A 26,874-nucleotide genomic window follows, 5' to 3' on the forward strand; every position below is an offset into this window, starting at 1 on the left:
CAGACACTCACAGGCCAGAGACGGCGGGAGTTGCGCAACTTCAGACGTTCTCGTTCAAAGAGGAAGATGAGCTGCGAAAAAAGAAGAGGCGCGGTAACTGTCTCACTTTTGGCGGACGCCTGAGCTACGCTGTGGTGGATAGGGTGAACGCGGTGAAGAAAATGAAAGAAAGAAAGAAAGTAGTACAGGTACACACGACGCATCGTCCACGGAGTGGATGAGCCTCATAGGTAGGAGGCACACGGGTCTTGTGCATCTGCTGTTTTCTCTTGTGTATCATTCTCCTTCTTGAAGCTACTACCGCTTGGGGTAAAGTATTGGCTTCCTGTACAACCAAGTAGAGGGCAAAGACAGTGAAGTGAAATCAAAGAATTATCGTGGTTACAGATGCAAAAATTCAAGAAAAAAGTTATTAAAAATTTCAAACATGTTTTGAAGCACATTGCTTGGCTGGAAACAGTGCGAAACAATAGGACAGAAAGAAGGCGCAGGCAGCTCTTTTGGCCGTTCTATCTGTATTGCTTATTTTGCGTACTTTCGCTCTTCCTACAAATGATTGGTTGGTTGGTTTATGGGGTTTAACGTCCCAAAGCGACTAAGGCTATGAGGGACGCCGTAGTGAAGGGCTCCGGAAATTTCGACCACTTGGGGTTCTTTAACGTGCACTGACATCGCACAGTACACAGGCCTCTAGAATTTCTCCTCCAAAGAAATTCAACCGCCGCGGCCGGGATCGAACCCGCCTGATCGCACGCAATAGCCCAGTAAATATGTTTGCCACGCTTTCTACAAACAGCGTTGAAGGCGGCAGGGGAATGCTCATGAGATGTGAGCAATGAACGCAGTGAGTGCCTGACCCTCAGCGCAGTTAATACAATGCATGATACACTGCCGAACGTCTCCACGGCTGCGATAATACCTGAGGTAAAGTTCCCCTTTTCTATTTATTGCTACTCTTGAACATAAACACCAGACCGTTCCCAGAAATGTCTGAAAAACTTTGACCTGCAATATGTCATAACCCTTCGCCGAAAAAAGAAAATCATCCTGGTTCTAGCAACAGCTCCAAAAGTGATTAAAGTTCGGGCTCGATATGTTGTTGAAAACCTTCCGTCTTCATCAAATTAATTCACGTTTAAACTTCCTCTGCTCTTATGGCGGCGCAGACTCGAGTCTGAAGCTTACTGGACGCGCGACAGTGGACACGAATTTAAACCCGCGTGCAGTGCACCCGAGGCAGAAGGATAGCGAAGCGTAGAGCGAGATAATGGGCTAACTCGAACGCCCAGTTTCGCGGGCAATCTATCCCTCGGGGGCTGGAGCACGCCCGCTCAGCTCAGCGATGGCTCGCAGACCCCGGGAATGACTCGACCGCACTTCACTCCGCTTAACTAGCACTGGGTCATAAAAACGGAGGAGGCTGGAAGTGTAGTCTCGGAGGAGGGTTTGGGCGCGGTGTCTAGCGAACCACGGCTGTGGGAGCCGCTGCTGCCGAATGTGATGAGACGGCACGGTTGGGACCGTCTACAAATTTCTCGCGTTAGCTTCTTCTTGATGAGACTGAAGTAGCTTGGACTGTAGCGACGCTCGTCGCTCTCAGGTACTAGTATTTGAGATTGCTTGCTGGGTTGGCGTCTAGTTCAGGTTTGTATCACGTGACGAACACCTCTCATGGTACTTATATTGTTTCGAGCATATAGTAACTCTATTTCGATAAATTTTATATAACTATTCGAACCGCGACAGAAGTTGCTGAATGATTTCTCCAGAACTCCTCAGGCGACTGCTTTGGCAGGCGCTGTGTATAAAACATATGGTGGTAAAAGAAAAAAAAAGGAACAATAGGAAGGTAGGCTTCCTTTGGCGTGCACGAAACAAAGCCAAACACAATGTCCCCCCCCCCCCCCCCCCCCTCCCCCCGCACAAATCAGAAATGTAAACAAAGGCAAAAACGTGCGCTTTACAGAAATCACAGAGAGCAAACAAAGAGGCCAAAACGACGTGGATAGAATTCGGAAAAAAATATAAGATAGAATTCTACTGGAAGCCTCTACGACTGGCAACCGTTGTGAACGAATGACATTGGCCTGAAGGCAAGCATGTACACGTGCCGCCAGAAGTAAATGGAAGGCAATATTAACGAAAAAATTTAACCATTGCCCCCCAATTCATGCATCCTTGAATACATATGTGCAGCCCAATTGTGATTGTGCGAATTGCACTGCACCAACAAACATGGACCATTACGCTTTAGATTTAAAGAAATTAAATTCTTTTGATAAAGTCACCATTCATTTACTTTTGACGATGAGCGTACGTGAGAGGATTTCGACAAACTCAGGCCCTACCCTCGGATAATTTTTATTTGGCGTTGGGTTGGCCACTTACTGTGAACCCAGGTCCTGTCCTCGGATAGCTTTTACTCTGCGTTAAGCTGGCCACTTACAGCTGTTATCCAACCTTTTAAAGACCTGCTGGCAGGGAACGATACTCACGAAAATAAACCAAGCCAGCGAAGCGGCGGCATGCGGGCGATATTGCACTCGTATTGAACCTCGTGGCTCGTGACGCATGGGAAACCCCGCTCGAGATCAAAATAAAGCGAGAGAAACTCTCACGCAGGAGAGTCAGTGACTGAACCGACGGAGGACACGATCGAACGCATTGTGCGTGGCCAGGAACCGGAAAATGTTAATGCGGGCCTTTACGCTTCTAGTCAGGCCGACGATACCGTGACAACGCATAGTGTGGCACTGTTCCTGATCAAGGTCTGGGTCACTGGGTGCTATGTGATTCATGTGAATGTGTTGACGGATGATCGCGTTTGAATTGCGCCCCGGAATAGAAACAAGACCGAAGCTTTCTATATAGTCGAATACAAATCAATAGCGAAGCGGCAAACGACTCTCAAGGAGGGCTCTCCTGCCAATGACGTCGTGATATCGCTATGACGTAGCGATCAACCGCCTTGCAGATGCTACCGTGCGCATGTGGCCGTACCACGTGCAAGGCGGTTGACCGCTACGTCAGGGTGATAGCGCTGGTAGGAGGGACCGTTCTTAAGGGAATCTTGCGCTTGGTTCTTAAGTTGTATGCGACTACCGCTTCGCCTGGAAAGTTTGTACAGCCGGCCAAATCTTTAGCTGGCGTGCGTGACAGCCGCTTTTTCTGTGCTCCTGCGCTTTGCTAAGAAGCAAACTTGCGGAAAGCTCAATATTAAGCACGAGTTTAGTGAGCCTGCGCTTAAATTTGATATTTTCGCAAGTTTGCTCCGTCATAAGCTACAGGAGCACGGAAAACGCGGCCGTCGCACACGCCAGCTTAAGATTTGGGCGGCTGTACACAATGTCCCAGAAGCAGACATCTAAGCATTGCGTTGGATGAAGAAAGTCTGTCCGGCAGCCAGGCGCCAGTGGTGGAGGAGGGTGGAGACGGTAACGCGAATTAATTGCTCAAAATAAAGTCAATACTTTTCTCTTTCTTAACTTTGTGCGTTAACTTTTTGCGTCCAGTGAGGTCCGTGCCATATTGCCGTGGATTCTCGCACGCATACCACGGTCCTGCAGAGCTCTGACAGGCTACACAAAGCCGCCGCAGCCCCATCACGCAAACGCATGACTAACTTGGTTTAGGTGCACGAGCTTGCAAAACAGAACAAAAGCCGCCGGAGCCGTCGTCCACAAAGGGCGTTAAGAATCATTATCGCCCCGTTCCTTTCTGGCCTACGCCGCCGTGACGGCACGCGGTCGAAATGAAGTGCCCTTTAGGAACATCATTTCCAGTTAGCGTCGCTACTCGACAAAGATCGGCCGACGGTGCCCTCTCGAGGGACACCTTATGCTGGCGCTGGGTAGCGGCTGGCGATGAAGCAAAATTCGAAAACGGAGAGAGCTGGCTTCTTGTGAGGGGCCGTTGTCTTCTTATCGCCCGTTACTTCTGTGGAAAGGGAGAGTCCCACCGTTGCCGCCTAATAAGTAACCCTAAAGCCAGGACAGCTATTTGCGTGTCGTGCGTGCGTGCCTTTTTATAGCGCGTTTTTTTTATGCTCCTTTGTTCTTTTGTATCCGGAGAGACTTTCACCCCTCTCCGCTCGAGCGGACCGCGACGCTGCCGCTGCTACTTTTTTTTTGTGTGTATGCATTACTATCTAGGTGGGGCGTAATTATACGGGACTGCGGCCGAGGGATCCTCATGTGGTGGCACGCACGATAACAGCGAGTCGTTCACCGGAGCTTTGTCTCTTCGGGCACTTCGAATCCCTTGATCTTGCTCTTTTAGCGTTCGTTTTGCTCTCCACCAGTTTTTATTTTTTCGCGGCCCTTTGGCAATATCAGCGTACGCTAAGCGGGTTGGAGAGACGCCAGTCCGTGCGAGCCTTAGCCGTTCACAGACGCACGTGTGTTGAAGTCTCGCCGGTCAAGCTACATACACACCAGTAGGAAGGCTGGATCGAAGGAACGGGCCGCGGCGGTCTCGACCCAAGGTCGTCGCCAGCAAATTGCGGCGGTCACTGGCAAAGCTGTGACAGTATCCGGCGGCGTTGTATTCATCTATTGTGAACAGTGGTTTAGTGACCTGCGCGAAAAAATAAAAAATAAAAAAAGACAACGAAAAAAAAATAATGAAGAAAAGCTGGCTTAGATTTTGATACTAAGGTGTGTCCGATCTTTCTACGCAGTGTAGTGACGTCGTAGAGATTTCTAAGCATTGTCTACGTCAAAGACTCACTGATTAGGCCAAACTGGCGGCACCACAGGGATGCAGCAGAAACTGGAAAATGGAACAAAATATTGGCTGCGCCGTAGGGCATTGACGTAGTTTTCAGGTGGTCGAAATTTCCGAAGCACTTCACTACGGCGTCCCTCATAGCCGGAGTCGCTTTGGGACGTTAAACCCCAATAAACCAACCAACCACATCATGTGCGGTGCGATGCCAGTGCACGTTAAAGATCCTCAGGTGGTCCAAATTTTCTCGTAGAACTCCACTATGACCCCTCTTTCTTCCTTTCTTCTTTCACTCCCTCCTTCCTCCCTTCCCTTACGGCGCGGTTCAGGTGTTCACTGAGATATGTGAGACAGATACTGCGCATTTCCTTTCCTCAAAAACCAATTTTCATTTCTTACACTTTGCTTTCCAAAGCCTGAAGCTCCAAATTGACGCTATGCAATATACATAGTGCTTTACAAGCAGCCGTTGTGCTTCGCAAAACGCGAATGCTAAAACAAAATCTGCATTGTGGTATAGGGTAGTATGCTCACGTGGTGAAATACTTGCGCGACGTGATGTCCTCCAAAACTTACCGCTGCATCATGAAGTTTGAGCTTTCACGTTAGCTTCACGATTCCTGATTGCAGGTTTGCTCATTGGGACCCAACTACTGTCGACAAGAGTGTTTTTATTTCCCGCTGACAGATTTAGTTTTTTGAAGGGAAGCATATTGTCGGGTGCAACGTTTATGACCTTCCCTGAAGCCATCAGTGAACTGTTCACAACAAGACGTGTGACAACAACAACAACAACGCAAAAATAGACCCAAATTGGTTTGGTTTGGTTTTATGGGGTTTAACGTCCTAAAGCGACTCAGGCTATGAGAGACGCCGTAGCGGAGGGCTCCGGAAATTTCGACTACTTGGGGTTCTTTAACGTGCACTGACATCGCACAGTACACGGGTCTCTAGAATTTCTCCTCCAAAGAAATTCAACCGCCGCGGCCGGGATCGAACCCGCGTCATTAGGGCCAGCAGCCGAGCACCATAACCACTGAGCCACCGCGGCGGCAAATTGATGAGGTGCATTTGTTACTCCTTGGGCAATGTTGAGGGTGTCCATGATGCTGGTAATAAAGGGAAGAAATTTTTAAAAAGTCTGTGTGCTCCGACGCAAACAACACCTTTTTCCAACACGAGTGCCTTCTATTCTGCAGAACGTCAAAGTGTAATGATGAAAAAAAAAAATGGATTTCTTTATGTAAAGACCAGAAGTTGCGCAACATGCGATGAGCGAATCGCCACCTAACGTTTAAGAACACAGCCTTTGGCTACGATGCCGTCAACGAACTAATATTGCGATGGTACCACCGGAAAATGAGTCTGTCGGGGATTTCGGCCTTGAAAAGAAAGAACGCGGATGACCGCTGTTAAAACCGGGCGGAGAAAACCGAATCAAGTGTCGAACGAAGCAGTTTTGTTTCTGCTGCTACTAAATAGCCCTTTGGGGCCCCGCTCAATTCAGTTCATCTTCAACAATGCGTTAGCAGTTAAAGATGATTTTTAACCCAAAGAAAACCCGCGCTGAAGGGTGCCCAGATAGCGGCCTAATTGGCTACTTATTTGGCGGGAAATTGTTTAAGACCATCCTAATGCTTCTGGAATGACTAGTGGCTTGATAATTGCTGTTAGCACTAATTTCGTCTTGTAGAAAAATGTTTATTGTCACCCACAAAGAATGCTTAGGCTCCATTTCTCAATCGCTTTTTGCCATGCAACGAGCTGCTGCCTGCCTCCATCCTGAGCGTGCCCACTACAGTGAGCTGATCACTAAGGATCTGTTAGGAAAAAGCCATAGCCTCTCGTGGCAAATTCTCGGCGAGCTACGCAAGGCTTCGTCTGGGGCATCCTCCCCTCTGTATTGTTTCGCATTAGCACCGGTGCCGTAGTCGTGGTATTGACAGCGTTTAGCACAGAAAACGACCGAACCCCAGCCATCGTTCACTGAGCGGATATGAGCTCATCTTCGAACACAACAACGCTAGTTAGCGTGCGTGGACACTTAGCCACATGGCTGAATAAAATACAAGACCTCTCCTGAACCCAGCAGCGAATAAATAAAAAGAATCGTTTAACGCGTTTTCTTTCCATGTGTGTTAATACAGCACTGGCGGGCTTTTCACGCCAATCAAGCCAGCTTGAAGGCTGCTCACAAAAAGAGAAAAACAAACGAAAACGAGGGGAGGAGCTGCAGAGCGATCCTCAGGTACATGTCTAAAATAATAAATGGAGAAGCAGGGTAGCCGGCTTGTTCATAAGGTTAAGAGTCGTCATTTTGATTCATACACGCACTTCTGACTCTCCTTCAAAAGCCAAGCGAACAGCTTTGCACTCAAACCGATAGACGGTCACTAAACGCGGTACGCAGCGCCACGCCTCACTAAACGTCCCACCTGTTGCTTCCAGGGCAAGGGTGGTTGAGAAACCCATTCTCGAGCAAAAGGAGCAACGGCATAGGAGAGTGGCGGTGTGTCGGCCTAATCGACACAGGAGCGGTGACCACAGTCTTGACCAGCACCGCCGAACCGGATTACCTGGGTGAGAGCGAGAAAGTTGCACAGGGGGGCACACACACATGGTGAGTGTGGGGGGCAAAGTGACGGGATGCGGTGTGTCGGGGCAAAGATGGGAGAGGAGGAAGGGGCTTGGGTTTCTGCACGGGCTTTCCCTCGCAAGAGTTGGTGGAAAGGAGGTGAGAGGAGAGAACCTTTATTAGTCAGCGCCCTTCGGCCGGGCTTCCCGAAAGCGTTTAGTCGAGCACCTGGAGCGGAGCGCCCCGACCGAACACCACCTTGGGGCCACTCGAACGCCGCTCGCTCGCATCGCCAGCAGTGCGAACGACGACGCCGAAGAACGGAGCTCCGTTCTCGATAGCAAGAAGGAGGCGAGAGTTGACGCCGTTGTCGACAAAACTGTGAGTGCGCGCGTGAAGGCTGCCCCTTTTTTCCCCGCTTGCAAATCAATGACCGGCGCAGAGAGAGTATTGGCACGTGTCCGCGCTGCTGTTAACGAGCTTATAGACGAAAGCAAAACCGTGACCAGCGAGAAAAGCATATCGTTTTTTTTTTTACTGCTCTGTTTTCATTTTCCTCTTATTTGCACTGAGACCTGTCAAGGTATTGCGTTCTCTTCAGTATTTACCTTATTCCTGGTTTATCCTTATCGCCTCTGTTATGCTGTCACAGACATCAAATAATAGCATATTGTTTTTGAAAGGTAAGGATCTCCGGCAGAGAAATTGTTTTTTTTCGCTCAAAAATATTGCGCAGTGATAATCAGCTTTTATGTTCATAGGAATCTTCGCGTTGCGTGCACGCACACAAGCACGCACTCACACACTCACGCACGCACACACACAAGCATGCACACGCACGCACGCACGCACACACACACACACACACACACACACACACACACACACACACACACACACACACACACACACACACACACACACACACACACACACACACACACACACACACACACACACACACACGCACACACACATGCGCGCACACACACACACACGCACACACACACACATGCTCGTGCGCTCCCACACACAGAAGGCACAGAGGGAAAGGAGAGACTAATTTGGTATTGAACATCCTTAGACGTCGTGAGATGGTACGCTTTATAGTACTGCATACAATTCCTTTCCCGTCAGTCATTCGCGTTATTAATTTTTCAAGCTCAAGCCACGTGCCTTGGTGGTATTCAGCGTGACATTTCCGCGCAAATGTCGCTCACGGCTAACGCACCGGTTTTGTTTACACAGTCCAGGCAGATTTATTTCATTATAGTTTCACCAGGCGTCCGGGCTCATCGCTATAAATTTTAGACTTACCTATTCCTCGAACTAACCACCGATATCGCAAAGCATGGCACCGAACTCGAGCCGACTCGTGGACAATGCTGGCGGAGTCCGCGTCATGACGTTTGGTTTGGGCGGACCTATAGCTCGCCAAGACGGCAGTTGTTCCCCACCCGAAGCTCTCCTCGGACAGCATATATACACACAGCGGAGAGTTGGCGAGTTGTGAGAGTTCCGGAATCAGGCAGGAAGTCGAGGCGTGGGCACAGGAAGCCGTACGTTTGGACGGCCCGCGAAGCTTGCGCAAACATTGCCCGAGGCACCGCAGGAGTCTGCATGCACGCACGAAGGCTCTTCTGCGAAAGAACTGCCTACACTATAGTGCCTCTTGCCCCATCTTATAACACTAGAACTACCGGCAGACGCGTGCCCTTTCACTCCACCCTGCGTTGTGCGCCGAGAAACAAAGCTAGTAAGGAACAAGGCCCTTATACCAAGAGCCCACAATGGCGTGCCTGCATGGCTGGTGCCCTGTGCAAATGTATCTGGGAGGCTTCCTTCTAACCCTCGGTCTGGGCGAAGCAGACACTGTGTAGTTGTGCCCGCCAGTACATGGTGCGGATACAGTTGGCCGCTTTGCAATGCGGTGATCCTTTAACGATTTCGTTGCTTCGTATCGTGACAGTGTCTAGTTTGCGCGAGTGCATTTCTTAAGGACTGTGTACTGACTCCAAACAAGTTGTATGGAAACGGATATCAGACAAGGCGAGCATTCCGAGACGCCGGAATATCAGTAAAGAACAACCGACCTCAATGTGTCGACAAAATGGCGTGAACATCTGAAGTTCGCATAGAGGAGCACATCTTCACAGAAATGAGACGAGGAAATGCTAACGAAGCGAACTTGACAGAGCTTTCTTTTGATATCGGAAGAACCGCCTTCTTTTAAAAAAGAAATGTCTGGCACGTTTCATTGCGCTTAAAACTTTGTACTTTCTCAGCCTGCGGGCTGTCGAAAAGAGCGACCTCTGCCGTTGTTTTCGTGAAGCAGCCAGCCTCAGAACCGTTCCATGTGTCCTCATTCCGCGGTCCAGCTTGCACAACGGCTAGAGAGCCTTAACGACGTATCGGCGCCTTGAACAAGCGCGCTGGACCAGAGAGCCGTTACAAAAGCAATGTGCATGCTCGTTGAGTGCGGGGAATGAGCGCAAAAGAACTAGCTCGCCGCTCGTTAATGGTTTCCGTGTGTTATCACGGCTGGCAAAAGAGAACATTTAGCGGCTTCCGACTAATCGCAGTGGCGAGAGATTTTTCTCCTGCGCCAAGGAAGTTCTTTGGCTCTTGTTGCTATCAATCAAAAGGAACTTAATGTAGCGTAGCGGTTCTGTCGTTCAGTGTTTCTCGAGGGAATGCGCCGCCCACTGAAGTGTTGTTTTCCTGATGAGAAGCGGCGGCGTAAGCGCGAGAGAAATGCATGCGCACCTCTATGGGAAGCTCACGTGGTCTCTGGGGATGCGCAAAACCAGAAAGCGTGCTTCTTTTGCGCACAAAGCTGGCGCATTTCTTTTCTTTTTCCCTTTTTTTCACTGCCAAAAAGAAGCACGCTGCTTCAGACGGTAGTGTGATGTTCTCTTGGCATTGCTGTGATACTTAAGCAGATATAATAGGGTCGACTTTGGGCAAACGTGCTCCAGCTGCATGGGCGTTGGGGATAACCACCAGTTTGCAAACTGGATCCGAGCCAGCGAGTGAATATTTCGTATGGATTTCTTACTTGTTCTATCACTAGATTTTTGACACCCCCAAATATTACGTGCTAATTAATTTGGTTTGATTTAAGGGGGTTTAACATTCCAAAGCGACTCAGGCTAAGAGGGACGCCGTAGTGAGGGGCTCCGGAAATTTCGACCACCTGGGGTTCTTCTTTAACGTGCCCTGACATCGCACAGTACACATGCCTCTACAATTTCGCTTCCATCGAAATTCAACCGCCGTGGCCGGGATCTAACCCGCGTCTTTCGCGTCAGCAGTCGAGCGCCTTGACCACTGAGTCACCGCGGCGGCCTATGTGCTAATCGAGTTTATATACTTGAATAACGCTCAGGTTTGGGATTAGGGCTTTAGAGAGATGGCAATCTGTATACAGGCAGACAAGAAGAGGGCCTAATGGCGACCGCGAGTCGAGACCCGTGCCACGCAAGAAAAGTAGAAGCGCCCGCACTGCATGGAGAAGCATCCATCTATCCGACCAAGCACTTGGTACAAGGTTTCCATGCAGCCCGCAGTGTCCTGAACCCACTGAAACGCGAATACGGTGGCCTTTATCTTGAGCAGTTGAAAGGAATTGAGCGGTGTCTACTGCCGTTCTGCTGGGTGGGGGTGGGGGTGAAAACATTTATTAAAAAGGGACAGGAGGTATGTTTGGATTAGTCCGTAAGGGACTGATGCTTACAACGTGGAGGGCGGCGGCCACCGCCACTGGGGTCCCGTACTAAGTACTGCTGGGTGCTTTGCCGTAAGAAACGTAACAGAATAGGGGGCACATGCTTAGAGTTAGAAAATACACACGATGCTTGAGGTTTCTCTCCAGAGATGAGTCTAATTGCTTCCCACAGTGCCACATACTCAGCAGCGGTTGATGTCACTATGTCGGCGAATCGTCTGCTGAGAGGGTATTGCAACAGCCACTGCTGACGCGTTTGACGACACAGATCCACCGGTGTACACGTGGACATAGTTCATATATTCTGCCGACATGTACGCCAGAGTAAGCTGTCCTCTCTCAGCGACTAGCGCTATCGATCTTCTTAGAATACAGGCAACACGCAAGCTTACCAGAGGTTAACCATCACCCACGGTGACGTGATGAGATGACATGGGAGAGTGAAACCTGAAGGTACATTGGACTGGTGGTGTCGGAAGCCTCTGGAAAGACTTCTGTTCGGCTGATCGTTTGAAGCAACGGCAGTAAAGAGGGGACGACGTCAGGTCAGCAGACGTAAAAACGCTCGGAGTGGTTTGTGCGATAAACAGACCAAAAATTGGCAGACGTTTAACGTAGTTAAACCGAGTACACGTGCGAAAGAAGGGGCTGATCCTTCAATTGGAAGTGGCACTTAAGCTCCGCCTTACGGGTATGACGTTATAACTTTAGTGGGTTAATGCTCAAATATGCAGAATTGATCATTCTCTATTTAACGTTAATAGATGGTGGCGAGTCCTCAAGGCACTACCAACGCACTGGCGCAGAGGTTAAGCGACGCACCACTGCACCGGCAGGTGGCTGTTTCTATCACAGCCACCGTTAGGGACTGTGCGACCTAGTCGCTATTTCCGTGCAATATCTCGCAGCAACTGGAACCAGTTAAATTTTTTTAGTATGTTATTGCAAGAATTTGTAAATACGTTCATGGGACTCCACACGAATTTTTCAGAACAATTGACAGGTGACCGATTCAGCAGTGATTTATGCTGATATCGACATGTAAGGAATACAGCGGAAGCAGTGATAAATTAAGCCTAAAAACACTTGCAGTTTTTAAGTTCTCGCCCTTGATATACTGCTCGAGTACGTTTGCTGACTGAGGACCATTCGAATTTGTGTCGAGGTGTCTTACTACTTTACGGTTAGCGCTGTTAAAAATACCAATTATAATTTTTATCTTATTTTATTCAGGTCCAGGAGAAAAGGCCATGAACAAGATGTGGCTACAAGCGTTGTTGACTCTATGCGCTTTCCAGGTACTCAGGGCGACATCAAGTGAGTCTCGGCATTCCTTCGGGAAATTTTACTGGTTTTAGTGCGGTTTATCGTCGCAAATTGTTTCAATTGTGTGCATACTTAATACAACTTCGGTGCTGTCAATTCTGATTGCTGCAAATGGGTGCTGGATGTGTTTTGGATGTGCTCTGGACGTGTCGTGCACGTGTTCTCTGCAGACGACGATGAGAAGAAGCCCGTGGTGTGCTACTACTACGGCGAGGCCATGTCGCGGCCAAGCCCGATGGACTACCGCGTCTCGGACATTCCGGGGCACATGTGCAGCCACGTAACGCTCGCCTTCGTCACCATAAACTCTGAGACGTTCGAGATGGAGTCCAGCATGTCTACATACGTCAACAATACAGGTACGGGATCAAGACCCCACCTCAATCTTCATCTTCTACTCTGTGTCGGTGCGCACCCTCTGCTACAATTACACGCATTCGTGCACTTTTACAAACATACTGTAGTAAGAACTACAAATAAAAAGAAAAGAAGCGGAAACCTATCATGGAAAATATCAGGCACGTCGTTTGGTGCATTGAACGTAGTCCACTGTTCTGAGTATTTAGTACAGCTTGTGTTGTGTACAGCTTGTGTTGTGTACAGCTTGTGTTGTGTACAGCTTGTGTTTCCACAAATGAAACAGAAATAACCAACTGGGCTTGCTGCTTCAGTTGAGCTGACATCGAGTGACGTCACTGCGACACACCGCATTCCTTCAAAGCCTGATAAGACACCAGGTGTCATCCTGTTCTTTGTCAGTTCGCTATGGATAATAGGCTTAAGTAATCTGAAGGATGAGCAATCGAAAGAGTACTTTCAAGAAAACTTAACAACGCAAACGCAGTCACGGCCCTTGGAGGCGAAGCACTGGGCCCGCGAACATAATGTATGCTTTGTTTGGTACAGTGGTGGAAAAGTGCTTGTGAGGCGCAAGGAGTGTCAGAAGGCAATCAATATAGGCCTATGAATCACTGGGCGGAAATTGATTAGCATTGCCACCAATTCAGTGCCTGAGGTTTGTATTCTTCTTTCTTTTCTGCTGACTTAAAGCAGCACCTGCAGGGGAAAATATTTATCACACCGAAACGAATTAATTGAAATGTGCAGTGGGCCAGATACAAGTGTACAGTCAGAAGGAATATTTAACCAGACTGGTCTTGATTTCAATCTCACTGTGCTCTCTGAAGCCCGGTATACTGATGATGGAGACATCGAATACCCGAATGCACTATCCACAGTTACTAACACCTAGATACAGTAAAAAGGAAAATGAAAACATACCTACGCAGGTCTGAGCAGACAAGGGTAAGGAAATATGGGCTCATTATGACATAGATATGAAGGAAGACAACAACCACTGAAACCATGGAGAGCGCAAGGGAATGTTTCTATCTTTTTTTGGTTTGGTGGTTTAGTTTGTGTAGGTTTAAAGTCCGAAAGTGACCCAGGCTATGAGACACGCCGTAGTGAAGGCCCTCGAATTTCGACCACCTGGGGTTGTTTAGCGTGCGCTGACATTGCACAGTACACGGGCCTCTAGAATTTCACCTCCATCGAAATTCGACCGCTGCTGCCGGGATCGACTCCCGCCTCTTTCGGGTCAGCAGCCGAGGGCCATAACTACTGAACCACCGAGGCGGTTGAATAATTTTTTTTTGTGCTATTAATGAAGTGGATATTAGTATTGTAATCTTTGGATGGCTTGAAGATAATTGATTGGAAAGTAGGACAACAAACGACCACATGCCGTCGGTGGGACCCGAACCCACGACCTCTGAATTTCGCTGCGGTGCTCTACCAACTGAACTGAGATACATCGGTTCGGATCCCATCGGGTGCATGTGGTTTTTTTTATGCGAAGCACATTGCTAGAGCTACACTACAGCCCGTCGAGCGCGGCGGTGGAGCTACCATTGACCTTTAGCGTGACCTCGTGACACCACGTGACAACATGACGTCACAGCAGAGGAGAGATGGGCTGCCGGCTCGCGCGGTCGGCCGCGGCGGTGGAGGCTCCACATCAGAGGCGCTGCAGCTGACCACGTGACGCTACAGCAGCGGTATAAAGCTGAGCTTGCCTCGCTCTCCTGGCACTTACGAGGCGGCCAGGTGTTGGGATGCCGCCTAGAAGCAGGGCTGATTTGAACGAGAAGCGAAAGCTTCAGCGTGCCACAGAGACCGATGAAGAGCGGGATGAACGTCTGGCTAAGCGGCGTGCTCAATATGCGGCTCGGCGACAACGTTCTACAACAACTGAAGAACAAAGCGAGGAACTTTACCAAGCCTAGCCATCAATATGCTTCGCATCTGACTAGGCTTAACCTTAGCTAAGCCTCAGCCATTTTTTGCTTTCTGATCAATTATCGTGCAGCTATAAAATAATTACATTTTTTATTTCCCATTGATAAACAACTCGATTAATAAAAACAGTCCCTTATGCTTTCCTTGGTTTCAGTGACTGTAGGCTTTTTTAGGTTTTAGAATAACAGCCTAAGAATACAGCTTTAAAGGCAGAAACCAGGAATAACATAACCCACCTATACAGTTCGGCTAATTTAGCCAGCATATACAAGCTTATGACCCAAAGACACACTGAATAATGGGTTGTACCTTTTAGCAGGGTAAATTACGGAAAACAAAGGCTATGCTATATAATCCCTGAACTGCTGAATATGTTTTACGAAAGAGATACCTGTACAGAACGTCCTACGTTTACAGAACTAAAGCGCTCTCCATGTAGTGTTTTATGTTTGCGTTATGTTTATCCAGTGTTACGGTTAGTGTTTTTTTTCTTCTAAAGTGTAGACCGCTTTCAGGTTGTACTTCGTTTCTTGCGTACTTTAAACATGCAATTTGATAACTGATATTTGCTATGGCATTGTTGCCGCGCTTTCATACAGTGCTCAGAATACTGCTGTTTTTCCGCAGATTTATATGTAATTTATTTCTTCCACGTGCAATTTTTGTTATTGTATTACTTTGCTGCAAAATTTGTTATGTTCTGAGAGAAGCACATGCCTTATAATGACTTCTTGAAATGTATTTTTCTTTATCCTTGTTTTTTTACTATCGCGATCTCCGTTTCTGTTGTTCTAAAGGAAAAATAGCCTTGTCATTGTGCTGGAACGCAGCTTCTCATGTTACCCCTGATGTTCCGAGTACATGAAGTCATTAGTGGGGCTAGAAAAGATGAAAGGAATCATTGGCGCTAGCCGAATCTGGCGCCTCTACTCAGACGAAGACGCACGCTTTTCAGACATGTTCTGTGGCGAAGATGAGACAGCAGAGTTGTTGAAGCATTGGCTGTGGATTCCCCGTTATCTGGAATCGCGGCCATCCCTGTCGTTGGCTTCCATTTCTCTGTTCTCGCCGACGTAACACAGAGTCATGTGACAGAGCTAAAAAAAAAAAAGTAGCATGGGCTCCAAGTTGAGCTTCTAGGTCCTGGCACTTAGCTCTAGAACTGCGTTCCCAGGAAATGATTTCCCGTCTCCCCCGCAGGCTTGTACCAAGAGTTCACGTCCATCAAGAAGCGATACTCGCACATCAAGACGCTCATTTCAGTCGGAGGTTGGGAGTACGGACACAGCGTTTTTTCGACGATGGTCCGCCGTTCCTCCAGCAGGTAAGTGACGTCCAGCTCGTGCAATAGATAGGATTTCAGGTTGGCTCCTGACATTGTACGGCTCGTAGATGGACACTTTTCGTTCTAAAAAACATAGGACAAGTGAAGGAAAACAAAGATTGATTCCTTGTCAGTTATACGGCATTGTATTAGTCAACAGGGTTGAGGACGTTTAGCACCTGTTTGGACGATAGGGTGCTGGTCATAACGTGTGACTAATTTGCGTGCTGAAAAGAATCGGCTGACGCTACTTTTTGGTTTATGCTGTACATACTAATTACCTATTATAATCATTATACAAATGTATTGTGCAAGATTCGACAATGTTGGTCAAGTGTGCATAATTTTATATCATCACTTTATATCACGCAGATGACTGTGGGCGCAACTATTTCTTGTCATACTACATGAGTCTTTTTTTTTTTCATCCCATTGTCAAGCCACATTCACAACTATGTAAGACTCATTCTTTCGAAAAAAAAAAAACGAAGTCGACGCTGCGCGGAGTTACTTGAGCTCCTAATTCAAAATAAATATTTCCATAAACCGGTGGCATCACACTCATTTTGAGCTTGAGAAAAAAACTTTTATGCCTACAAATGCGAATAAAACTGTGCTCCACATCGCTCAGTGAAGCGAAAGTCAACGCATACCGACACTTTTCTGAGTGCGTGCCCTGTACTGCCATATGCCCGTCACAAACAAGCAAACAAACAAAAAGCAAAAAAAACTAACGCAGGCTGAAGTAAACTACTTAGAAAAAACAAGGAAGGAAGCAAGTAAAGAAAAAAACAACCAAAAATAAGCAAAGGAACAAACGAACAAACAAGGTACCATGCAAACAACTAAACATCTTTTCTTTCTGCTCGGTGTCGTCAAAACAGGCGAAAGTTCGTGAAAAGTGCTGTTCGCTGGATGCGCCAGTACGGTTTCGACGGCTTGGACATATCGTGGCAGTATCCAGGCACAATGGTGCGAGGAGGAAGCCAAGGCGACAAGGAGAACTTCGTCCTCGTGATGAAGGTAAAAGAGCGCGAAACAACGACCGGGATTTAGGCGCAATATTATGAAGTGCACCGCCCTTGCGTTCTCCCGTTTTGCACACTGTTTTCAACCTCGTCGTTGATGGGAGCAGTTGTCATCCTGCTTAAAAAACAAACAAACAAACAAACAAACAAACAAACAAACAAACAAACAAACAAAAGAAATAATCTCCTAAGTTTGAATGCAATATGACTATGGTTAGTGCATTAGATGCTGTTAGGAGATTCCGGTGCCAGGCCTTGGACCACGTGACTTAACTCATTCTGATTGTTTGCAAGGTGTCTAAAATGTTTCGTCTGCAGCAGTTAGGTGATGATTACGTGATTCTGAAGTGGCGATGTCAACGAGTTGTCTGCTGAAGCAAACATTTCACTATGATGACGTCGGCGCCTTATGTGCTGATAACTGCATGTGGCCCAATTATACACTTAGAGAAAAAAAAAACGCATGCAGATGACTAGGCAAACAGCATAATGCTTGGAAGTGGTAAAATTAGTAAATGATTATGACTAAACTCTGCAAGATGTGGCGAGAATTGTAGCTGTCAAAAACTACACGAAAACCATGCTTGCAACCTCTCACAATTTCAGGAACTCCGGGCAGAGTTTGAGAAGTACGACTTCATGTTGACAACGACCATTCCCATTGATCCGATGCTTCTCAAGACTGGTTTCAACGTGGCTGCCTTGTCGCGGTGAGTGTTTATAGGCCTTTGATGGGCTTATAGGCCTGGGATGTGATACCAAAGAACTCTTAGTTTTGCGCCTTCCCTCAGGACGAAGACGTGACGTGGATTACAGTGCCGTGTAGTGCAAGTCCATGCAGCCTATAGCTGCAGGTGGCGTTAGTTCATTTCTGATGGCAATGATGATCAGTGACAGAATTTATCTTGGACGAAAGAAAGCGTTCCATGTTAGGGACATATCTCGTCCGTAGCGTAATAAAGGTAAAAGAGTCAGTAAAAGCTATTGGCTTGAAATTACACGAAATGAAAACTGAAGCAAATAGTGCAAGTCTAAGGCAGAAGTGAAGTGCATAAAACGATGCAAAAATACCAAAGTTTCCTTAAATGTAGTTCGCATGACCCGAGGTCTGTCGTGAGCAAATACGAAATCACACACTGTTGCTCTTTCACCTCACGAACTGCGCTATAAATAGCCTGCTTTGGAAGCTATAATATGTACAAACAATTCATGTTGCAACGTCCCAACCGTAGCAACATAACTCACAGTTTGCTAAGCGTTACTGCACGCCGCAAACTGAGTCGGACCGGTTATTTTGACGCCTTCTTCCGATGTCTGTCGCAGATACGTGGACTGGTTCAACGTGTTCACGCACGACCTGCGCGGTACGTGGACGGGCTACACTGACGTGCACAGCCCGCTCAGGAGACGATGCTTCGACAGAGGACAGTATGCGGCGCTTAACGTGGTACGTTGCATACTGCTTGCTCTTCACACAGTTCACGCTGACAGCCACAAAACACCTGTGTACATGCCGCACTGCTTCAGGACCCGTTTCTAACCATTTTTTTTAAGTTTTCAAAACCTTAAACAATATCTTCTACGAAATTCTTGAACCTCGTGATTTCCCTTGCACCTATAACTGGCGGGTCACCTTGTAACTTGTAACCTGTGGCCTGTAACCTGTAACCTGTGACTTGCAACTTGTAGCTGGTGCAGCGGATGCTTCGAGGACGTGCTAACCCTTTCCTCTTTCACAGGAGGACGGCCTCAACAGGCTAGTGAAGCTGGGCGCCCCCAAGAAGAAGCTGATGCTGGGCATCCCCTTCTACGGCCGCAGCTACACGCTGCAGGACCCCCGTCGCCACTCCTTGGCCGCCCCCACCCGCCGAGACGTGAACGCCGTGCCGGGGCCCTTCGTTATGTCCGACGAGATACTCGCCTACTACGAGGTACGTACGTTAACTGGGACAAACTTCCGTGCGTACACTGGCCTTCAACGACGTAAATGCCGCGTGCTATGCGAAGGGGCTGCTAACGTCCTTTCTCGTGCACCGTATCCCTGCGCAGATCTGCATGGACATCACCATGCTGTCGTGGAGGCGGGAGTTCGACGCGGTTGGCCAGTGCCCCTTCGCCTACCGCGGTGACCAGTGGGTCGGCTACGAGGATGAAGAAAGCGTCTCAGCCAAGGCATGTTTGCAGCAGCCTTTGTTGTTGAATCGGAAAAAAAAATCCAGTCACGTGCCTAAATGCAGTTATACAGCGCAGGAGGAATGAGGTAGTTCTAAAGATAAGAGGTATAACCTCTCGGTTTTGTTAGGGAGTGTCACCCTTCAGCGCAAATCCTAACAGAAATTCAAAGATACCTGCAGCACCATGAGGACATTATCACAAGGGGCAGGGGGGGGGGGGGGTACAACGAACTCATATATTGCAAATCTTATAGTTAAATTTGATATTCAGAAAACACGTGGTATAGCCATCGTACGCAAGGAAAACTCGCGCTTACGTTCGCGTACATAGAATAAGACTATGTTAACATAAAATCCGTTTATGAAAAAAATGCACGAAATTTCAGCAACAAGCTCCTTCTCTCTGTACTTGTGGTTGGTCAATCCATTTAATAACAATTAAGGAAGGGATCTTTGGTCACAGGACACGTTCACGGACGGATATCTTTGGACGCTCAGAATACTGTTTGTCGAATTGACAAGTTGGAAGAGAGCTTGTTTTTTTTTTGGTTTTCTTTTCAAAATTCATGTGAGCGCATTGCTCGAGAATTCTCAGGAGCTTCTCGCGTCCTCCGTGCTCTAAAACTAAAACGTTGTGGGATGGGAGTTTATACTCATTCGGGTGGTATTCAGGTACCGCGTTCAATATGAGCTGCAGCGCACAAGATTAGGTAGGAGCCCAGTATTCAAAGCAGTGGGAGTCAAGTGAGGCTAGAAATCGATGAAATTAAGGTTTGATGAAAATAACGAAGTATACTGAATGTTTGTCAAGTTGGATGCGCTATGCGAAGGCGCATTGATTTACTATAAAGAAGGAGCCTCAGTTGGTTCACATTACATGCTTAGCCAGTCATACTGTGCACAATGTACGTAGGTGTATTGTCCTGGCCACAGGACAGAAAAGCTACAGGACGGAGGCAAAGGCATGCATTCAAGTTAACATCTCTGTTGTGTATAAAATGTGGGGAATATCGAATAGTTACTGAGGAAAGGTGCTCGTTATCATTAGCGCTGAAACACTGCAACTGAAACACTATTGGGATCCGTTTGTGAAGGAGCAGTGATGTACGCTCTTGACGTGATGCATGATTGGCTTTGTACGTGCTTGGCGTAATGCGTGCGTCGACCAAACTGAAATGACATTCAAGTGCAGTTAGAATGACGCCATAGAGAGTGGGCGAGTTTTTGAGTGAGTGAAGAACTGAGTGGAAACAGCGCGAATCGAGGCTAGGACGAAGGAATATACACAAGGACGAGCGCTGTGTCTTTCTTCGTCCAAGTCGCAATACGCGCTATTCATACTCAATGAATTAACAACACGCTCCAACCCCTGTGAAAAACTTATTTACTCTCGAGAGTATTCGACGCCGAGTCCAGCGGGCAGGTCCCTTAATCCAGGGCTCCAGTACTTGTCCAGGTCTTCGCTGGGCAGCGCTGCCTCCCACTTCTCCGGTGTGGTCTAACAGCAGCATTAGACTAAGAGGCGGACACATGTTCATTGTTTGCATTGCAGCGTGGTCGCTTTGCGTCTAAAACGTAGCAAAGCGTAGTTTTTAACGCAAGCTCTGCAAATCAGTGTGTCACTCATGATTTTCCGTTTACTACTTCTATAGGTGGACTTTGTGCTGGAGAAGGACTACGGTGGTGTGATGGTTTTCAACGTGGACATGGATGACTTCAATGGTGCATGTGGTGTGAAGAATCCGCTGCTGAACGCCATCTGCCGGAAGTTCAACGAAGGACGCCTGATTGATCCGCGTATTGGGTAGGATGCAGCAATGCGCAGGTGCTAGCTCAGTCCGAACTTTATGGCCAAACTTGGCAGCGTAGCGTCCGCAAGTCAACAACTGCGCCTGCTCCGTGCCACATTTCACAGCCCGCCGCATCCTCTTAGGCACGCTGTAACCCATCCGTGATATTGTAAAGGTGTTGCTTCTAACGGTGACTGCGTCCAGTATGAACGATTGCAAATAGCAGTCGTGGCAAAGATGTGTTTTTGCGTTGTGATCACCTATCGACAACCTGTTGTTTCTCATTCATGGCCGGCAATAAAAAGCCTGCGACCAGTTTTCATTATTAGGACTGTGTGATTTTACTTTCTGGGGAATCCAAAAGGCCTGTAATGCTTGCCTCCGAGTGTCAAACGCTTAGCGTTCATGGCGTCCAGAGCGCATTCACTTCCGTCATGGACTGACAGTGTTCAGCTGGTAGCCTTACTGGACGTTGAAAACACTGCGCCAAAATTTTCGCGACCAGGTGACGCCAAAACAGGAAGCCTTCTCGGCCACAGTGGTTCTGGATATCGATTATGGCATGTATGATAGCACTTTTAACTATTCGCCTATAGACTAGCCACGGTGCCTCAGTGGTTATGGCATCCAGCTTCTGAACACGAGTTCGCCATTTAGATTCCGGCAGCAGCTGTTTCACCGGAGCACTCAACTATGGCATAGCGTATACAGAATTGTAGTAGCAGATAACATCCACTAACCACTCGCCGTTGTATGCGTCTGTAACTGTGCATGAGGGTGGGCTAAGCAGGCAGTCCTTGGCTTTTAAACGCACTGGGACGGCGGTATGCCTGATATTAATAATCCCAATAACAATGACAACATGAGCTACCTGGCGGTTCGGGGCTAAACCAACGTGTGCACTGCAAATGTCGCTTGAAAGCAACTCAGCCCTTTTCTTCCCAGCTGACTTCCTCCTACATTTAGGAGCAACGCACGTGGGGTCATAATATGTGGTTGCGTTCAGTGACAGCTTTATATTCATAATTGAAGAAGCTGAAACCGTGTTTTCAGTCTGTGGATGCGCCGTGGCACTTTCGTTTGCGGTAGCATTCCCTGATAAAACTGCTCAGTTGTACCGTGCCGCCAGTCGAGGGAGTCGTACTCAAATGCACGATACCACTGCCACGCGACGCATATATGCTAGTGTGTAGTATCGACGAGCGGGCAAGTGAAAACAATCGCCCGCAGCAGGCCCAGCCTATGCCTGCATGTTTATGGTTTATGGCGGTTTAACGTCCCAAAGCGACTAAGGCTATGGGGGACGTCGTAGTAAAAGGTTTCGGGAATTTCGATCAACTGAGGTTCTTTAACGTGCACTGACATCGCATTCTACACGGGCCCCTATCATTTTGCCTCCACCGAAATTCGACCGCCGCGGCCGGGATCGAACCCGCGTCTTTCGGCTCAGGAGCCGAGCGCCATAACCACTGAGCCACCACGGCATCTCTATGCCTGCACGTATAGTTTTACGCAAATAACCACAATTGTCTCAGCCTTAATTGTTCTTCGATGATTGCAAAGCTTATGCCATCTAACGCATCAGCTGAAGGTCAAACGTTTTATCCCGTTTGTGGGATTACTGTCAAAAAGCCTCCGCGCTCACTTCTAGAGGCTTCAGACATTTTCTGCAGACCATTACTTGCCTGTTGCAAGCTTGCTGTTTCACGGACTGTGCTGATAAAATAACACGCGCATCGATGAGGCTGAGGTCCTGGACTTACGGACACAGGGTGAACAAGGCGAATAAATAACCGAGTCAGGATGACGTGTAGAACAGCCGTTGGAAACAAATACAATTTTTTTTTCTGCCTAGACCTCCTAAATTTCGTTAAAATGTGATCTTTGATTGTGAGTTTTTGTTTGAAACCAAGCTTGACAAGGGTTTTTTTTTTTCATTTGCAATAAATAAACACGTCGTTGCCAACAGCGAGGACTACTGAAAAACGAAGAATTTTAATTTTGCTAGCAGATCACGATTGCGAAACTTCGTAAAAAATAACGACGAAACTTGCGCTTTAAGGAGAGCGCGCTAAGTTACTGGACACCTTGAGCTGCAAACATTGCGACTACGGTGTAAGTTGTCTAGGCATTTGGTTAAACCGCGAAGTGGGATATCACCCCCTTTCCTCCACCGCCTTGTTTTTTTCGGACTAACCGGTTAAGTACAACGACACTGAACTTGCCGTTGTACACTACGTAATTCGTATTCAAGAACGATACCATCCACTATATACACAGCACCACTCAGGTTTTGCGAACAAGAGACCACCCTAAAACATTTCCATTATTCTTACGTCCAGTACAGTGTAGCTGTAATAGATTGGCAACAGTGCTCTGAACACTTTGCTAGCTCCGTTTTGTTAATTAACCTCTTGTGCGCGTTAATGACCCACTCTCGAAGCGGGATGCCCTGTAATTCAGAGGTTGTGAGCGGGCAAGCAGACGTATTCACATGGGAGGCCGTCGTCTCCTCTCCCCTTTACTATGGTAGTCACTGTGCGCAGGATAGCAACTACTGTTCAATGCGGCCATTCGTTCCACGTAAACTAATTAAGGCCGAATTTGATTTTTAGCGCCAGGAGATGATTATTTCCTTTCTTTTTATTTATAGGGGAACACTTTTGATCGTTCTCGTTACCACAATCATCACCATTCGCTGCGCTTGATCCTGCTTTTGCGCCAGAGGGTCATTTGTGCAGACTTCGGTTTTCTAACTGTTCTTTGCCTGCATTCAACGCGTTTTTGAAAGAAACAAATGAATCCTCTAGTACTTTTTGTTTCTGGGCGATCATTATCGCCTCGCAAGTTGACTTCACTGGCGAGTTGCCCCAGCGTATAGTGCAAACGTCATTGCTTCTTTTTCGGCTTTCCGTTTCCCTACGTCTTCCCGCTGAAACTCCTGCTCCTTGGCGTCATTTTCGTACCACATGCTGACCCGTCTTAGGTCGCCCTGTCGAACTCGGTATCGTTCTGATGTATAGAGTGGTCGACCACTTTACGCTCGTCCTTTAACAACAACCCCTTGCGAAGAACATCTTTTGCGAAGCGTTATGCATCTGCCTGTTCTTGTTTTCAGTTCAACCTGGCGCCAACCCATAGATCACCCCTTATTCTCTGACGCATTTTGTATCAGGAGACGCTGAGGCGTTGTTTTCTTTTTCGTCTTTCACTTGGCTTTTTTTTTTTGCGTCATGAAAGACATCCTCCGCCCAGACCCTGTTGCGTTTGCATACGCTTAGTTTATGCGTTTAGACTCTGATAAACATACTAGCTCCCCGAAGCAGCGTCAGTGACGACCAAGAGTTTGCAACAAATCAGCAGCTTTACCGCACGGATGCCAGCTTAGTGGTCCACATGGCAGACAACGTGCTGACCTACAGGACGCTGAGTAACGTGTAGTGCGTCGAACTTGATCGGCCTGTGGCCGATGGATCGTGCACATTAATCATTTCCACTTTACAGCACACTTACATGAACTCTTTCCCTTACTTTTTACTGAGCGTTAGCCCACTTCCCGGCATTCCAGACGCTTTTTCGGGCCGATAACCAGGTCATGACCTTCGAAATCGAGACTTCGCAATGCCGATCTGACTGGTTTTATAAAACGCTATCGCGTTTGATGCCGCCGATCAATCGCATGACCTGGAATATTGGTCTAGAACATCAGCTGCCTTCTCCCCAAGACATACGTGACCAGACTGGCCATCGCAACCGGTGTGTCAGGGTTTACAGCGTCCATATACCGGCTGGTCAGGTTCACCGAAATCTATCCCTGCAATCGCCCGTCACGTTTGTTTAAAGTGAATGCCGTGCATACAGAACATTACGCGAGGTTGCATTATGCATTGATATAAAAAAATAAGTCTCGTTTGCATGGCCGAACATTTAGAGGCGTCGCTTGTGGTATTTTTGGCGCTCACTGCAATGCAACTGAGCAGCGTCTGCTCGGCACAAGGTCGGCGTCACCTCTTGCTCTTTTCAAAGGAAGCACAAGAAGGCGTGCATAAACAAAAATAGAAAAAATAAAGAAGCTACATTCAGACTAAAAGGTACCGGACAGATACCCTAGAAACAGTGGCTCACACAACGCCACCCTTTCTCTTTTTTTTGTTTTTTTTTTCAAGATCCTTCTTTCGAGAGGGATGCATTTCGAACCAAAAGCTAACGTGGGAGAAAACATGCGTTTTCAAAAGGCGTCATAGCGTACTATTCGAGGCCAGCTTTCCCATTCTAAAAGGTACGTACATCACACGGAGGAAGAATAAGCAGGAATAGAGACTAGAATGACTGGGAAGAACCTTGCCGGCTTCCTAACCTGCAAGAATGAAAGGTCCCCAAAGAAAATGAAAGCACAGACGAAGTGACGACAGAGTGTCTCAAGTTAGCTAAGAAAAACCGTCATTTTTGATCAAATATGCTAAAGGGGACTTGGACAAACCTGCATTCGCATTTGCTGCATTTATTTTCAAGGATACAGTGAAGAAAGGGTCACAGAAAAAAAAAATGGTAGGGTTTTAACGTAGTTACACCGAGTAGACGTGCGAAAGCGTGTGTTTAGCCTGGTTGGCTCATGGCTTTGTGTTAATGCGTCGTCTGCACCTCTGGCGACGATATTAGTTCGATAGTAGTACTACTTGAAGAAGACGACGACATTCAATGCACACTGCGCGAGTGCGTATATTAATGGGATAGTAGCATTAGTTGAAGAAGACGATGATGTGCAATGCATAGATTTTTATATGGTGAAGAAGAAGAAGAAGATTGGAGGTGTGTTGCCGTTCTCTATTTCAGTCGCCGATCTCACAGTATTTGTTTAGCTTATTTCAATTACACATCTGAGTTTTTTTTCATTTATTTCCTAATTGCTATTATTATCATTATTATTTTATTTTTCCCCATCATTATTTTCTTGTTTAACATTTTGTGCCCCTATCAGTTGCCGCCTGTGTCTTGGCCAATCCCCCGCAGTGGGTACGCGCCATTATCTAGAGGACAACAACAACAACAACAACAACAACAACAACAACAACAACAACAACAACAACAACAACAACAACAACAACAACAACAACAACAACAACAACAACAACAACAACAACAACAACAACAACAACAACAACAACAACAGTGTGACCGGCTGTCACGTTAGCATAGTGCTCCCGTGGAGTGGCCGGCGAAGCTCATCTGTTCGCGCCGCCGCGGGTTCGAATCCCAGTCGCGGCATTATTTATTTATTTATGGTTGACAAAGGTTATCCTTATGGTCAAGCCCCACACGAACTCCCGAAAATGAGCTGCACTGCACTTGAAAGCGTTCAATTTTCGTATACATTAATTACCCTGCACACAGTTAGCCGAATCTCTTTCTTTCATCTGACCAGCTCATCCTGTAGCTAATGCTTTTTTTCTTTTTTTTTTTTCGGGATAATTCGAAGACATTTGAGCTCTGTGGTGATATAGAATCTAACTTTTACGCAGCTCTTAAAAGTAAGAAAAAAATTGAAGCGACGCGTTAGGTTCAGGCTTGGCTAGTCACTGTAGGATGAATAGTTCAGTTTATTTGCTCCACCTACATACCTGAATCTTATTAATTTATAGTAATTCAGAGCTTTGTTGAGTACATTGCCTAGGTGGCTACTTTCCACAGCATTAAAACAGCTCTAAGGGGGATACATGGACATAGAACTTGAAATTAGACGGCGTTATAGTGGGCTTCTATACAGGGGATGGACAGACAAGAGAAGGGAAAAGAGGGGCTTGTTATGGCATGCTTGAAGGAAGCCACCATTAATCGAAACAAAGAATTGTACGGGATGTTTCCTTTTTTTTTAATTTGTGGTGTTGGTCACTGGGAGATTAATAG

At 47.3% G+C, this 26,874-nt stretch overlaps 1 protein-coding gene across 1 annotated transcript; it reads left to right on the forward strand.

The window, feature by feature from the left end:
- The first annotated feature begins 7,534 nt into the window (after positions 1-7,534).
- Positions 7,535-21,274, forward strand: LOC149343205 (endochitinase-like). The gene is made up of 10 exons (XM_089542326.1): positions 7,535-7,681; positions 12,261-12,344; positions 12,524-12,712; positions 15,855-15,978; positions 16,863-17,001; positions 17,613-17,716; positions 18,330-18,453; positions 18,746-18,937; positions 19,056-19,178; positions 20,833-21,274. The coding sequence occupies exons 2-10, from the start codon at positions 12,278-12,280 to the stop codon at positions 20,986-20,988; spliced, it is 1,218 nt and encodes a 405-aa protein (XP_089398452.1). The 5' UTR covers positions 7,535-7,681; positions 12,261-12,277; the 3' UTR covers positions 20,989-21,274.
- The last annotated feature ends 5,600 nt before the right edge of the window (positions 21,275-26,874 follow it).

The sequence above is a fragment of the Amblyomma mixtum genome, chromosome 5 (assembly GCF_055824585.1).
Source record: "Amblyomma mixtum isolate Tamu chromosome 5, ASM5582458v1, whole genome shotgun sequence".
In the NCBI taxonomy this organism is placed as follows: Eukaryota; Metazoa; Arthropoda; class Arachnida; order Ixodida; family Ixodidae; genus Amblyomma; species Amblyomma mixtum.